This window comes from Pristiophorus japonicus, chromosome 16, assembly GCF_044704955.1.
Source record: "Pristiophorus japonicus isolate sPriJap1 chromosome 16, sPriJap1.hap1, whole genome shotgun sequence".
Lineage (NCBI taxonomy): Eukaryota > Metazoa > Chordata > Chondrichthyes > Pristiophoridae > Pristiophorus > Pristiophorus japonicus.
In genome coordinates, this window is record NC_091992.1 from 32,897,915 (window position 1) to 32,914,307 (window position 16,393).

At 43.8% G+C, this 16,393-nt stretch overlaps 1 protein-coding gene across 2 annotated transcripts in view; it reads left to right on the forward strand.

Moving 5' to 3' along the window:
* Positions 1-5,762: 5,762 nt before the first annotated feature.
* The window catches only part of gusb (glucuronidase, beta), a 37,366-nt gene continuing 26,735 nt past the window's right edge, over positions 5,763-16,393 (forward strand). Inside the window, exons 1-2 of one of the 2 annotated variants that reach the window (XM_070857204.1) lie at positions 5,763-5,954; positions 15,864-16,052. In XM_070857204.1, the coding sequence (XP_070713305.1) occupies positions 5,775-5,954; positions 15,864-16,052 (369 nt within the window). In that variant the 5' untranslated portion in view covers positions 5,763-5,774. Of the gene's footprint in view, positions 5,955-15,863; positions 16,053-16,393 lie in introns of those variants that run through there. The other variant, XM_070857205.1, reaches the window with a different exon arrangement.

Consider the following 16,393-nt stretch of genomic DNA (forward strand, 5'->3'; position numbering starts at 1 on the left):
AGCCCCCTCAGTGGTGGCTAGTGGGAGCCTGCTGAGTGCATCGGCGCAGTTTTCGGTGCCCGGTCTGTGCCGAATTGTGTAGTCATAGGCAGCTAATGTGAGTGCCCACCTCTGTATGCGGGCCGATGCGTTTGCATTTATGGCCTTGTTGTCGGCCAAAAGGGACGTTAGGGGTTTGTGATCTGTCTCCAGCTCAAATTTCCTGCCAAACAGGTACTGGTGCATTTTCTTTACCGCATATACACATGCGAGCGCCTCCTTTTCTACCATCCCGTAGCCCCTTTCTGCCTGGGACAGACTCCTGGAGGCATAAGCTACCGGCTGTAACTGACCCTTGGCATCGACATGCTGCAACACACACCCGACGCCATAGGACGACGCATCGCACGTTAACAAAAGTTTCTTACATGGGTCATATAGCGTTAACAGATTGTTGGAACATAACAAATTGCGTGCTCTATTAAAAGCCCTTACCTGGCTGTCCCCCCAGACCCATTCGCGACCTTTGCGTAGGAGCATGTGTAGCAGCTCTAGCAACGTGCTCAATTTGGGAAGAAAGTTACCAAAATAGTTCAGGAGCCCCAGGAACGAACGCAGCTCCATCGTGTTATGGGGTCTGGGTGCTCTCTGGATCGCTTCTGTCTTGGATGCAGTAGGGCTGATCCTCTCTGCTGCTACCCTCATCCCCAGGAATTCTACCTCTGGAGCTAGGAAGACGCACTTCGCCTTTTTCAGTCGCAGACCTACCCGGTCCAGTCTGCGTAGCACCTCCTCCAGGTTGTGGAGGTGTTCTTCAGTATCGTAACCTGTAATGAGGATGTCGTCCTGAAAAACCACCGACCCTGGAATCGACTTGAGGAGGCTTTCCATATTTCGTTGGAAGATCGCGGCGGCCGAGCGAATCCCGAATGGACATCTGTTGTACTCAAACAACCCCTTGTGTGTCGTGATGGTGGTCAGCTTCTTCGACTCACTCGCCAGCTCCTGGGTCATGTAAGCTGAGGGCAGGTCCAATTTTGAAAAAAGTTTGCCACCGGATAGCGTCGCAAAGAGGTCCTCCGCTCTCGGTAGCGGGTACTGGTCTTGGAGTGACACCCAATTGATGGTGGCCTTGTAATCGCCACATATCCTGACCGACCCATCCGCCTTGAGCACCGGCACAATCGGGCTCGCCCAGTCACTGAATTCGACTGGCGAGATGATGCCTTCCCTCAACAAGTGGTCCAATTCGCCTTCTATCTTTTCCCGCATCACGTACGGCACCGCTCTGGCCTTGTGGTGTACTGGTCTGGCGTCCGGGTTTATGTGAATCACTACCTTGGCCCCCATGAAAGTGCCAATGCCGGGTTGAAATAATGAGTCAAATTTGTCCAGGACCTGTGAGCATGATACTCGCTCCACAGAGGAAATTGCATTGACATCGCCCCATTTCCAGTTCATGACAGCAAGCCAACTCCTCCCCAGTAGTGTGGGACCGTCCCCTGGGACAATCCAGAGTGGTAATCTGTTCTCCAAATCTTTGTGGATCACGACTACCGTGGCGCTGCCTAGCACTGGAATGATCTGCTTTGTGTAAGTCCGTAGCTGTGTGTCAATCGGCGATAATTTTGGCTTCCTGGCCTTGGATGCCCACAACTTTTCGAACTGTTTGATACCCATCAGGGACTGGCTGGCCCCCGTATCTAACTCCATTGATACTGGGATGCCATTGAGGAGCACTTTCATCATTATCGGTGGCGTCCTGGTGTATGAACTGTATACGTGCTCCACATGAACTCGCTGAACTTCAGCTTCCAGCGATTTCCCCCAGTGTCCATTTCTGCAATTTCTGCAGGTATTTTGCTCATCTCTGCAAACTCCGGCTGAATGTATGCCTCCACGCCTCCAGCATGAGTCGCTGTTCAGCTTGCCATTGTCTCTGTCGAACTCCCCCTCTGGGTTCGACTACATGTTGGGGCATGCCTGACTGCCCTTGTCTGCCTGGAGAACTGTGTGCTGCTTTAACAATGTTGAATCTCAGTCCCAACCATTCCTTAACACAATACCTCTCGTCTGTTCTGCTAGTGGCCATGCTCGCGTGGTTTAAATCCCAGTTTCTTGTCGCCATTGATACGTCCTTACTACACAGTATAAATGCACACAAGGCCCTTGCTTAAGAGGTCAGTCTGTGGCCTGTCCTTTATTCCTTAGCACTCAAGTGATGAAGGTGGGTGGAGCTTCCCCTTTTATACCTGAAGGTCCAGGTTAAGAGTGTCTCCCACCTAGTGGTCAGTGTTCTCACGGTGTACAACTTAGGTCAGTTTATACATGGGTTACAATGCTGGTTGAATACATGACAGACAGCATGGACATTGTTCAGGCAGGAGAAGAAGAATATGCTCCTGATTTTTACACTTTGAAAGACATATGTGCTCTGTGCAAAACTGGCGTAAAACAGTGACTGTATTATGCTGCAAAATATGGCATCTATCTGTGTAGCAACAACAATGCATTTACGTTTAAAATTTTCTTTATTGTCCAGCAGTATCAAGCCAGGCGCTCTCATGAATGAACCTTCATCATCATTGACGGTCCCTCAAACGAGGATGACTTGCTTCCACAAGAATTCAGAGATGTTTCAATGAAGGACCCAATGTTCCAGTCCTGAACTCTAATTTAGGGAATGAGCCTTACCACGTCACCAATACCCCACTTATCTTTCAAATGTAGTGATGTCAGAAACTCATCCAGCTCCCTTGTGAATGTTTGTAGTGGATCCACATTCCCTGTTTAGCATCATCAGCACTTGAAGCACGCATTAGCCCAGTGACACACATTCCAAAGATTTTTTTTTACTGATTTAGAAAAGGAAACACAGGGCCAATTACTATTTGCAGGTGTGAAAGGGGAAGAAGTGGTGGCTAAAGAAGAAGCTGGTTGCTGCTGAGCATCATCACAGGCCCTGCTTAGTTGCTTTGTGATACCAATCTCATGGGGCCAGCTCGGAAAGAGAGGATACTTCAAGAGCACGAATGGCTGAACCTGTCACTTGTCTCCTTTTAGCGCATGATGCAAACAGTTCTTGATAGCCTAGAAATTATTGTTGGTGATGTAAGCGAACCGCGCTTAATGCATTCCTTTGACATTCATTTTCAAGATATTTTAACGAAGGTGTAAATCAGTTAATTTTAAAAGAGCTAATGCCTCTGTAAAAAAACAAGGACAGAAAAAGGTCACATGAATATGTTAAGTGCTTGCACACTAATGTGGCCAACTGTAATTTCTATACTTATAACGGTTCTAGATATTAGGACACCATGCAAACACAGTTGTTTCTTAAATGTTGCTCACATTTCCTATCACTTTGCAATATTCTTCCTGTTACGATGATTGCAACTTCCATACATTAAATGAGAAATGAGAGACCAAAATTAATCAGTTATAGTTGCTTGATAGACAATGCGTCCTTCCATAATAAAGCTACATTTTTGAATACAATGGTGGATTATCTTTGACACTGCTAACAACACAGGGGAGGCTTCCGTTAGTTAGAAGCAGAGTACACAACATTGTTTGTCTTTTTAAAGTTGTCCTATGTCTTTTCCATCTGCTTTCTCCACGGTCCAGTGAAGGAAAGTAAGGGACTACCACATCAGCAGCGTTAGCTTTCTATCAAAACTGTAGGGTTTATATTCTAATTGAGGGTCTTTACCAGAAAGAGAAAACACTGCACAGGGTGGGGAGGAGGGCTGTGAAGAGAGGAAAGGTGAACACAGAAAAAAATAGAAAATGAAGAGAAAAACAGAATAAAGGTGGTGAGGGTGGAGAAAGACCTCCAATTTATTATAGGGAATAGAGATGGGCTGGGTCAGGAAAGTTAACGGCTGTGGGGAGAAGCAGTGCACAACTAGTTATGAAGGGCTCCAAATGTCAGTATGACCTCACACTTCAGACTTCCAATGTGACTGGGAAGGTTGCACCACTGTCAGTGTGCCCTCGCATTGCAGATTTCTAAACAACAGGGGAGTTTAGTCAGCCTACATCATTTGCCAGGCCTGCAAGTGATTAGATGCTCAGAACCACAGAAAGCAGAGGCAAAGGGCCGAATTCTGTGGTGGTAATGATGGCGAACTGTCGGTGGTTGCCGTCATTACCCCTCTGAAACTGTCCGTAAATTCAGGATTTAGCGCATGCACAGGTAAACGTGAAAATCCTGCAGTTGCAGCCAATTATTCCCTGCTTTCCACAGGCTGCGTCATGGAAACCCCCCCCCCCCCCCAGAACCGGCAATCAATTAAATCAGTTGAACTGACAAAAACTTAACACAAAAGCAAAATACGGCAGTTGCTGGACATCTGAAATAAAAACAGAAAATGCTGGAAATACTCAGCAGGTCAGGCAGCATCTGTGGAGAGAAACAGAGTTAACGTTTCAGGTCGGTGACCTTTTGTCAGAACTGGAAAAGTTAGAGATAAAACAAGGTTTTAAGCAAGTGCAGAAGCAGGGAAAGAGGGATGAGAGGAAAGAACCAAAGGGAAGGTCTGTGATAGAGTGGAAGGCAGGAGAGATTAAATGACAAAAGGTATGATTGTATGAAAACTTAAGCATGTCCGATCTAATTACGTTGTTAAACACCCCATTAAAAATTAAGCCTTGTTGTAACTGGGGTTTTAATGGTGTTTTGACTGCTGAACAACCATTCTGGTCCTGAAAGACTAACGTTATATTTGTGGCATGTCAAATTTCTCCATCATGATAGAAAATTACTAGATTTTTAAAAAACCATTTAAAATATTTTTATTCAGTTTGCTTATGATATTTCAGCTTCTACCTTAACCCCATGTGCATATACCAATCTTTATTTCACTCTCTGTAAAAAATTTAAAAAGTGAATTGAATCAGTGCTTTTTATTTCCTGGTTTGCTGTCTGTGAGAATTCTTCAACGTGATTGGCTGCTTAGATAGCTTGATGACATCACTGCTGCTCAACGCTCAGGTACCCCCGTTTCACACCGCTACAATCAAATTAGCGTTGAGAAACTGAAAGTTTTCGCCACAGGGAATACTGTGGCCAGCTTTTTGAGGTCAGCGGCGCTTGCTGTTGCTTCGCTGCTGATCGCAAATTCCAGGCCATTCTGTTTAACTGGAGCTTAATCTTTCTCTACAGTTGGACACTTAATCTATTCAATTCTTTCACCTTAAAAACAGCTTTAAATCCGGCCTCGATTGTCGCCGTGTGAGAACCCATTGCTAGAAAGACACCCAGATACCAACACTGGCTGGACATAGTCCTGGAGGTTTCATCACAAGGAACTAATGTCTCCAACCGCCCCACCCGGTCAAAGCGCCATCTTCCCCATCTCTAATCATTTTGTAACTAATAAGTGTTCAAAGAAAAATTAAAAAATCTTTTTTAATGCCCCTATGATTTCTCTCCTGGGCTGCTGGCAGGAGTGTCCCTGGAGATAAATCTTCAATTCCTGGCAATCCTGGAAAGTTGGCAATCACAAGAGGTTATCTTGTATCATCATCATAGGCAGTCCCTCGGAATCTACTGACACATCAAAACTCTCCAGCAAAAACTAACATTATGTGACGGGTTAACGTTTAAACCGCTTACAGCAACGCTAAGTAGAGGCGTATTGCAGGTAAATGGGGACCCTGTGGACATGGGGGTTGCCGCCGCTGGATATTGACGTAGAACGCCGCCAAACTTCGGCTGGATACTTTTCTGGTCATGTGACGGAGGCTGGTCATGTGTCGCGGAAGTCAGGTGACGGCTATCAGCCTGCAGGATGGAGGTGGTGTGGTTGTTCTGGGTCTCGCTGCTCGGCTTCACCTGCGCTCTGACCCCCCGGGAGACCCATTCCCGGGAGCTGAAGGAGCTGAGCGGATTGTGGAGCTTCCGAGCGGATCAGTCCGCCAACAGGAACCAGGGCTTCGAGGAGGATTGGTACCGGCGACCCCTGAGAGAGGTAACGTCCCCGTTGAAAGGGTTACGTCACAGTCAGAGGGTTTATGTCCTATTCTATGAAAAGGCTACTATCTCAGCGAGATAATGTCCCAGCACACCTGATATCTATCGTTCGTTCCCAGCAGCCTCTAAAGGCAATAATGTAATAACTTGCATTTATGTAGCACCTTTCGTGGTCTTGGGATATTCCAAAGCACTTTACAGCCAATGAAGTACTTTAGAAGCATAGTCACTATTAGACATAGACATAGAAAATAGGTGCAGGAGTAGGCCATTCGGCCCTTCTAGCCTGCACCGCCATTCAATGAGTTCATGGCTGAACATGCAACTTCAGTACCCCATTCCTGCTTTCTCACCATACCCCTTGATCCCCCTAGTAGTAAGGTCGACATCTAACTCCTTTTTGAATATATTTAGTGAATTGGCCTCGACAACTTTCTGTGGTAGAGAATTCCACAGGTTCACCACTCTCTGGGTGAAGAAGTTTCTCCTCATCTCGGTCCTATATGGCTTACCCCTTATCCTTAGACTGTGACCCCTGGTTCTGGACTTCCCCAACATTGGGAACATTCTTCCTGCATCTAACCTGTCTAAACCCATCAGAATTTTAAACGTTTCTCTATGAGGTCCCCTCTCATTCTTCTGAACTCCAGTGAATACAAGCCCAGTTGATCCAGTCTTTCTTGATAGGTCAGTCCCGCCATCCCGGGAATCAGTCTGGTGAACCTTCGCTGCACTCCCTCAATAGCAAGAATGTCCATCCTCAGGTTGGGAGACCAAAACTGTACACAATACTCCAGGTGTGGCCTCACCAAGGCCCTGTACAACTGTAGCAACACTTCCTTGCCCCTGTACTCAAATCCCCTCGCTATAAAGGCCAACATGCCATTTGCTTTCTTAACCGCCTGCTGTACCTGCATGCCAACCTTCAATGACTGATGTACCATGACACCCAGGTCTCGTTGCACCTCCCCTTTTCCTAATCTGTCACCATTCAGATAATAGTCTGTCTCTCTGTTTTTACCACCAAAGTGGATAACCTCACATTTATCCACATTATACTTCATCTGCCATGCATTTGCCCACTCACCTAACCTATCCAAGTCGCTCTGCAGCCTCATAGCATCCTCCTCACAGCTCACACTGCCACCCAACTTGGTGTCATCCGCAAATTTGGAGATACTACATTTAATCCCCTCGTCCAAATCATTAATGTACAATGTAAACAGCTGGGGCCCCAGCACAGAACCTTGCGGTACCCCACTAGTCACTGCCTGCCATTCTGAAAAGTGCCCATTTACTCCTACTCTTTGCTTCCTGTCTAACAACCAGTTCTCAATCCATGTCAGCACACTACCCCCAATCCCATGTGCTTTAACTTTGCACATTAATCTCTTGTGTGGGACCTTGTCGAAAGCCTTCTGAAAGTCCAAATATGTTACATCAACTGGTTCTCCCTTGTCCACTCTACTGGAAACTTCCTCAAAAAATTCCAGAAGATTTGTCAAGCATGATTTCCCTTTCACAAATCCAAGCTGACTTGGACCTATCATGTCACCTCTTTCCAAATGCGCTGCTATGACATCCTTAATAATTGATTCCATCATTTTACCCACTACCGATGTCAGGCTGACCGGTCTATAATTCCCTGTTTTCTCTCTCTCCTTTTTTAAAAAGTGGGGTTACATTGGCTACCCTCCACTCGATAGGAACTGATCCACAGTCGATGGAATGTTGGAAAATGACTGTCAATGCATCCGCTATTTCCAAGGCCACCTCCTTAAGTACTCTGGGATGCAATCAATCAGACCCTGGGGATTTATCGGCCTTCAATCCCATCAATTTCCCCAACACAATTTCCCGTCTAATAAGGATTTCCCTCAGTTCCTCCTCCTTACTAGACCCTCTGACCCCTTTTATATCCGGAAGGTTGTTAGTGTCCTCCTTAGTGAATACCGAACCAAAGTACTTGTTCAATTGGTCCGCCATTTCTTTGTTCCCCGTTATGACTTCCCCTGATTCTGACTGCAGGGGACCTACGTTTGTCTTTACTAACCTTTTTCTCTTTACATATCTATAGAAACTTTTGCAATCCGTCTTAATGTTCCCTGCAAGCTTCTTCTCGTACTCCATTTTCCCTGCCCTAATCAAACCCTTTGTCCTCCTCTGCTGAGTTCTAAATTTCTCCCAGTCTCTGGGTTCACTGCTATTTCTGGCCAATTTGTATGCCACTTCCTTGGCTTTAATACTGTCCCTGATTTCCCTTGATAGCCACGGTTGAGCCACCTTCCCTTTTTTATTTTTACGCCAGACAGGAATGTACAATTGTTGTAGTTCATCCGTGCAGTCTCTAAATGTCTGCCATTGCCCATCCACAGTCAACCCCTTAAGTATCATTCGCCAATCTATCCTTGCCAATTCACGCCTCATACCTTCAAAGTTACCCTTCTTTAAGTTCTGGACCATGGTCTCTGAATTAACTGTTTCATTCTCCATCCTAATGCAGAATTCCACCATATTATGGTCACTCTTCCCCAAGGGGCCTCGCACAACGAGATTGCTAATTAATCCTCTCTCATTACACAACACCCAGTCTAAGATGGCCTCCCCCCTAGTTGGTTCCTCGACATACTGGTCTAGAAAACCATCCCTTATGCACTCCAGGAAATCCTCCTCCACTGTATTTCTTCCAGTTTGGTTAGCCCAATCTATGTGCATATTAAAGTCACCCATATAGCTGCTGCACCCTTATTGCATGCACCCCTAATTTCCTGTTTTATGGCCTCCCCAACGTCACCACTACTGTTTGGAGGTCTGTACACAACTCCCACTAATGTTTTTTGCCCTTTGGTGTTCTGCAGCTCTACCCATATAGATTCCACATCATCCAAGCTAATGTCCTTCCTAACTATTGCATTAATCTCCTCTTTAACCAGCAATGCTACCCCACCTAATTTTCCTTTTATTATATCCTTCCTGAATGTTGAGTACCCCTGGATGTTGAGTTCCCAGCCCTGATCATCCTGGAGCCACGTCTCCGTAATCCCAATCACATCATATTTGTTAACATCTATTTGCACAGTTAATTCATCCACCTTATTACGGATACTCCTTGCATTAAGACACAAAGCCTTCAGGCTTGTTTTTTTTAACACCCTTTGTCCTTTTAGAATTTTGCTGTACAGTGGCCCTTTTTGTTCTTTGCCTTGGGTTTCTCTGCCCTCCTTTTCCTCATCTCCTTTCTGTCTTTTGCTTTTGTCTCCTTTTTGTTTCTCTCTGTCTCCCTGCATTGGTTCCCATCCCCCTGCCATATTAGTTTAACTCCTCCCCAACAGCACTAGCAAACACTCCCCCTAGGAGTAATGTAGGAAACATAATGTAGGAATGTAGTAATGTAGGAAACATAACAAGCGCAAAGAGCAATGCGATAAAATGGCCAGATGATCTATTTTAGTGGTGTTGGTTGAGGGATAAATATTTGCAAGGACATCGGGGAGAACTCTCCAGCTCTTCAAAATAGTGCTATAGGATTCATTACATGCACCTGAGAGGGCAGACGGGACCTTGGTTTAATGTCTCATCTGAGAAACTGCTCCTCAAGCAGTGCTTCACTCCCTCAGTGCTGCACAGGATTTTGTGCTAAAGTCTCTGGAGTGGGACTTGAACTTATAACCATCCTAAGCTTAAATAAAGAAGACTACAAAGGTATGAGGGCAGAGTTGGCTAAAGTGGACTGGGAAAATAGATTAAAGTATGGGACAGTTGATGAGCAGTGGCAGACATTTAAGGAGATATTTCATAACTCGCAACAAAAATATATCCCAATGAGAAGGAAAGACTGTAAGAGAAGGGATAACTATCCGTGGCTAAGGAAATAAGGGATGATATCAAATTGAAAACAAGGGCATACAATGTGGGAGGCCAGAGGATTGGGAAACTTTTAAAAGCCAGCAAATAACAAATCAAAAAATAATAGAGTGTGAAGATAGATTATGAAAGCAAACTAGCAAGAAATATAAAAACAGATCGTAAGAGTTTCTACAGGTACATAAAAAGGAAAAGAATGGCTAAAGTAAATGTTGGTCCCCTAGAGGATGAGACTGGGGAATTAATAATGGAGAACAGGGAAATGTCAGAGACATTTGAACAAATATTTTGTATCGGTCTTCATGGTAGAAGACACTAAAAACATTCCACTGGTGGATAATCAAGGGGCTATAGGGAGGGAGGAACTTAATACAATCACTATCACTAAAGAAGTAGTACTCGGTAAAATAATGGGACTAAAGGTGGACAAGTTCTCTGGACCCAATGGCTTACATCCTAGGATCTTAAAAGAAGTGGCTGCGGAGATAGTAGGTGCATTGGTTGTAATCTACCAAAATTCCCTGGATTCTGGGGAGGCCCCAGCGGATTGGAAAACCACAAATATAAAGCCCCTATTTAAAAGAGGCAGACAAAAAGCAGGAAACTATAGACCAGTTGGCCTAACATCTGTCGTTGGGAAAATGCTGGAGTCCAATTCTAAGGAAGCAGTAGCGGGTCATTTGGAAAAGCATAATTCAATTAAGCGGAGTCAGCATGGTTTTATGAAAGGGAAATCATGTTTGACAAATTTGCTGGAGTTCTTTGAGGATGCAATAAGCCACGTGGATAAAGGGGAACCAGTGAATGTGGTGTATTTGGATTTCCAGAAGGCATTCGATAAGGTGCCACATTACTTATGCACAAGATAAAAGTTCACGGGGTTGGGGGTAATATCTTAGCATGGATAATGGATTGGCTAACTAACAAAAAACAGAGAGTCGGGATAAATAGATCATTTTCCAATTGGCAAACAATAACTAGTGGAGTGCCGCAGGGATCAGTGCTGGGGTCTCAACTATTTACAATCTATATTATTGACTTAGGTGAAGGGACCGAGTGTAATGTAGTCAAGTTTGCTGATGATATAAAGATGGGTGGGAAAGAAAATTGTGAGGAGGACACACAAAATCTGCAAAGGGATATAGACAGGTTAAGTTGAGTGGTCAAAAATTTGGCAGATGGTACATAATATGGGTAAATGTGAGGTTATCCACTTTGGCAGAAAAAATAGAAAAGCAAATTATAATTTAAATGGAGAAAAATTGCAAAGTGATGCAGTACAGAGGGACCTGGGGGGTCCTTATGCATGAAACACAAAAAGTAAGTATGCTGGTACAGCAAGTAATCAGGAAGGCAAATGGAATGTTGGCTTTTATTGCAAGGGGATAGAGTATAAAAGCAGAGAAGTCCTGCTACAACTGTACAGGGTATTTGTAAGGCCACACCTGGGGTACTAAGTACAGTTTTGGTCCGTATTTAAGGAAGGATATACTTGCTTTGGAGGCTGTTCAGAGAAGGTTTACTGGGTTGATTCTGGAGATGAGTAAAGAGAAAAAGGTTAGTAAAGACAAATGTAGGTCCCCTGCAGTCAGAATCGGGGGAAGTCATAACGGGGAACAAAGAAATGGCGGACCAATTGAACAAGTACTTTGGTTCGGTATTCACTAAGGAGGACACAAACAACATTCCGGATATAAGAAGGGTCAGAGGGTCTAGTAAGGAGGAGGAAATGAGGGAAATCCTTATTAGTCGGGAAATTGTATTGGGGAAATTGATGGGATTGAAGGCCGATAAATCTCCAGGGCCTGATGGACTGCATCCCAGGGTACTTAAGGAGGTGGCCTTGGAAATAGTGGATGCATTGACAGTCATTTTCCAACATTCCATTGACTCTGGCTACCCTCCACTCCATAGGAACTGATCCAATGTAACCCCACTTTTTAAAAAAGGAGGGAGAGAGAAAACAGGGAATTATAGACCGGTCAGCCTGACATCGGTAGTGGGTAAGATGATGGAATCAATTATTAAGGATGTCGTAGCACTGCATTTGGAAAGAGGTGACATGATCGGTCCAAGTCAGCATGGATTTGTGAAAGGGAAATCATGCTTGACAAATCTTCTGGAATTTTTTGAGGATGTTTCCAGTAGAGTGGACAAGGGAGAACCAGTTGATGTGGTATATTTGGACTTTCAGAAGGCTTTCGACAAGGTTCCACACAAAGATTAATGTGCAAAGTTAAAGCACATGGGATTGGGGGTAGTGTGCTGACATGGATTGAGAACTGGTTGTCAGACATGAAGCAAAGAGTAGGAGTAAATGGGTACTTTTCAGACAGTGACTAGTGGGGTACCGCAAGGTTCTGTGCTGGGGCCCCAGCTGTTTACACTGTATATTAATGATTTAGACAAGGGGATTAAATGTAGTATCTCCAAATTTGCGGATGACACCAAGTTGGGTGGCAGTTTGAGCTGCGAGGAGGATGCTATGAGGCTGCAGAGCAACTTGGATAGGTTAGGTGAGTGGGCAAATGCATGGCAGATGAAGTATAATGTGGATAAATGTGAGGTTGTCCACTTTGGTGGTAAAAACAGAGAGACAGACTATTATCTGAATGGTGACAGATTAGGAAAAGGGGAGGTGCAATGAGACCTGGGTGTCATGGTACATCAGTCATTGAAGGTTGGCATGCAGGTACAGCAGGCGGTTAAGAAAGCAAATGGCATGTTGGCCTTCATAGCGAGGGGATTTGAGTACAGGGGCAGGGAGGTGTTGCTACAGTTGTACAGGGCCTTGATGAGGCCACACATGGAGTATTGCGTACAGTTTTGGTCTCCTAACCTGAGGAAGGACATTCTTGTTATTGAGGGAGTGCAGCGAAGGTTCACCAGACTGATTCCTGGGATGGCGGGACTGACCTATCAAGAAAGACTGGATCAACTGGGCTTGTATTCACTGGAGTTCAGAAGAATGAGAGGGGACCTTATAGAAACGTTTAAAATTCTGATGGGTTTAGACAGATTAGATGCAGGAAGAATGTTCCCAATGTTGGGGAAGTCCAGAACCAGGGGTCACAGTCTAAGAATAAGGGGTAAGCCATTTAGGACCGAGATGAGGAGAAACTTCTTCACCCAGAGAGTGGTGAACCTGTGGAATTCTCTACCACAGAAAGTTGTTGAGGCCAATTCACTAAATAAATTCAAAAAGGAGTTAGATGTACTCCTTACTAATAAGGGGATCAAGGGGTATGGCAAGAAAGCAGGAATGGGGTACTGAAGTTGCATGTTCAGCCATGAACTCATTGAATGGTGGTGCAGGCTAGAAGGGCCGAATGGCCTACTCCTGCACCTATTTTCTATGTTTCTATGAGGGGGTTGACTTATGAAGATAGGTTGGGCCTATACTCATTGAAGTTCAGAAGAATGAGAGGTGATCTTATCGAAACATACAAGATAATGAGGGGCTAGACAAGGTGGATCCAGAGAGGGTATTTCCACTCATTGGGGAAACTAAAAGTAGGGGACATAGTCTTAGAATAAGGGGCCGCCCATTTAAAACTGAGATGACAAGGAATTTCCTCTCAGATGTTTGTAAATCTATGGAATTCTCTGCCCCAGAGAGCTTTGGAAGCTGGGTCATTGAATGCATTTAAGCTGGAGATACAGATGTTTGAGCGATAAGGGAATAAAGGGTTATGGGGAGCGGGCAGGGAAGTGGAGCTGAGTCCATGATCAGATCAGCCATGATCTTATATACTCGCGTATCCTACGATCTCGCGTATCATGCGACCCCTAAATTTTCGTCCCCAAAACATGATTTTATCATATATCTTGTGTATCATGCGAGTCACTTTTTTGAGATACCAGATGACACTAGGCTAGGCTTTCAAACAAGTTTAACAAGTACCCAACACGTAACAAGTACCCTAACACATAACAATGATCGAATACAGACCTTAACAACCGAATCATGAAACGACTCTTCCGCCGTAAACAACCGAATGAGAAACAGCTGTTTTGCATTCTACCCTTAGCCACTATGGAGAAAAGATCTGCGAAGAAATATACTGCCAAATTTAAGCTGCAAGTTGTTGCCTAAGCGGAACAAAGCAACAACGTTAAAGCTGCAAAGCTGTTTGGTGTCGGAGAAAGCTGTGTCCGAAACTGGAGAAAACAAAAAGAAAAATTGAAGGAAACTCCTTCCTATAAATGCGCAAATCGCGGGTCGAAATGTCATTGGCCGCATTTAGAAGATAAAGTATCAAAGTGGGTGTCCGAAAATCGAGAAAATGGTTATATTATAACACGATCTAAAATAAGACTTTATGCTTTACGAGAAGCAAGAAAAATGGGCATTCGTGTGTTTACTGCAAGTCCCGGATGGTGTACGCGGTTCATGAAAAGACATGACTTTGTGTTAAGAAGAAAAACAAAAATTGCACAGAAACTCCCAAAAGAATTAGAAGAAAAAGTGACTAGTTTTCAAACATTTGTAATCAAACACCGCAAAGCTAACAGCTATAAGTTATCGTGCATTGGAAACATGGATGAGACACCCGTGAATTTTGATATGCCATCAAACTCGACCGTTGATAAAGTCGGCGAGAAAAGTATTTTTATCAAAACTACAGGGCATGAAAAGACACATTTTACGGTTGTACTAACGTGTATGGCAGATGGGACGAAACTTCCTCCAATGGTTATCTTTAAACGGAAATTAATGTCCAAACTAAAACTTCCAAATGGTATCATTGTCCATGTCCATGAAAAAGGATGGATGAACGATAATGGCTGCAAGATTTGGCTGAAGAGAGTTTGGGAATCAAGAGCAGGTGGTTTATGACGCCAAAAAAGTTTACTTGTGTGGGATATATTTAGGTCACATCGAGTGGATTCTGTTGTGAAAGCTGTTCGTGAATCGAACACCGATATAGCAATCATTCCAGCTGCCTTGACTAGCGTCGTTCAGCCACTTGACGTATCCATTAATAAGCCATTTAAAGACAATATAAGAAAGAAATGGAATGACTGGATGATGGAAGAAGAGAAATCATTTACGAAGGGAGGGAATATGAAGGCTCCGGATTTGCCTCTACTGTGTTTGTGGGTAAAAGAAGCATGGGCTGAGATAGATGGAGATTTGATTGTTAAAGCATTTAAAAAATGTGGAATAGCAAATGCTTTGGATGGAAGTGAAGATGATGCTTTATTCGAAGATGCAGGAGAAGAGGATGAAAATATTGACGACCTGGAAGATGATCAGTATGACGACTGCCTCGATGAAGAAGAATTCCAAGCTTTATTTGATGATGACACTGATAACAATGAAAGCGAATTTGAAGGATTTTAGTTTACCTGTAATAGTTTGTTTTAATAGTGTTTCTATTTTATTAAATGTTAATTAACCTACATATGTATTCCTGTTTTATATTTCATTATGTCCAAAAATAAATATAATAGTTTCATTAAGAATCATTTCTGTTTTCCTTTGGTAGTTAGCCTCTCAGCTGATTTGGAAAGCGTAAACATTACGTGTGTATCAGCAAGTAAAACAGCAGTTTTATCAAAATCATCTTTATTTGATATACATATGTACTATTTGACTTACCGTAAATGGATACGGTCTGCTTAACAGCCTAATCTTGGCCAGCACTTCACACCTGCAAATTTTGTATCTCGCGTATCATGCTACCCCCCAAATTTAGGTTACAATTTAGGTCTTCAAAAGTCGCATGATACGCGAGTATATACGGTAAATGGTGGAGCAGGCTCGAGGGGCCAGTTGGCCTACTCCTGTTCCTATTTCTTGTGTTTGTTTATCCCCCCAGTAGGGATTATCAATGCAAAACGTACCAGCTTCATGTACATTATCAGCCTGAAAATACTGCCCTTCACCTGTGAAAGACACCTTGTGTACTGTATCCATTCAAATATGTAATAGAGATCATCAGAAACTTTGCCTCATTAGAAGAGCCTTTTGAAATGCACCAGATATTTGCATCATAACTGTGTGTCCCATCACAAAGTATTTTCTTCTTTTTGTTAGACAGGGCCAGTGATTGACATGCCTGTTCCAGCAAGTTACAACGACCTCACACAGGACCACAAGTTGAGAGATTTCATTGGCTGGGTGTGGTATGAAAAGGAGGTTTGGGTGCCCAGGCAGTGGATTTCATCTGATGCGGGGAAGAGAGTTGTACTCTGTGTTGGCAGTGCCAGTTACTACTCTGTTGTTGTAAGTGTTCTTAATCGTTGCATATTGTATTTTGCTAACGTTTGGAAAAATAGTCACTGGCATGGTTGTTTTATTTTGGGTAAAGTATTTGAATATGTCAAGTTCTTTGGAATGCACACAGCAGGTAAGTATTAGAATTTTGATTTGATCAGCACAGTGAGTGATGTGGTTAAATAATAGGCATTTAAGTTGATGATAATGTGCCAGTGAACTAGTCATGTAATTACAGGGGCTTAGAAATGTAACTGCAACTCACAAAATTGAAGTATACGCACATTTTATAGTGTCTGAGTCTGGTACAAGTAACTGATTAAGCATCTTGCTCAGGGATGGTCCGGTTC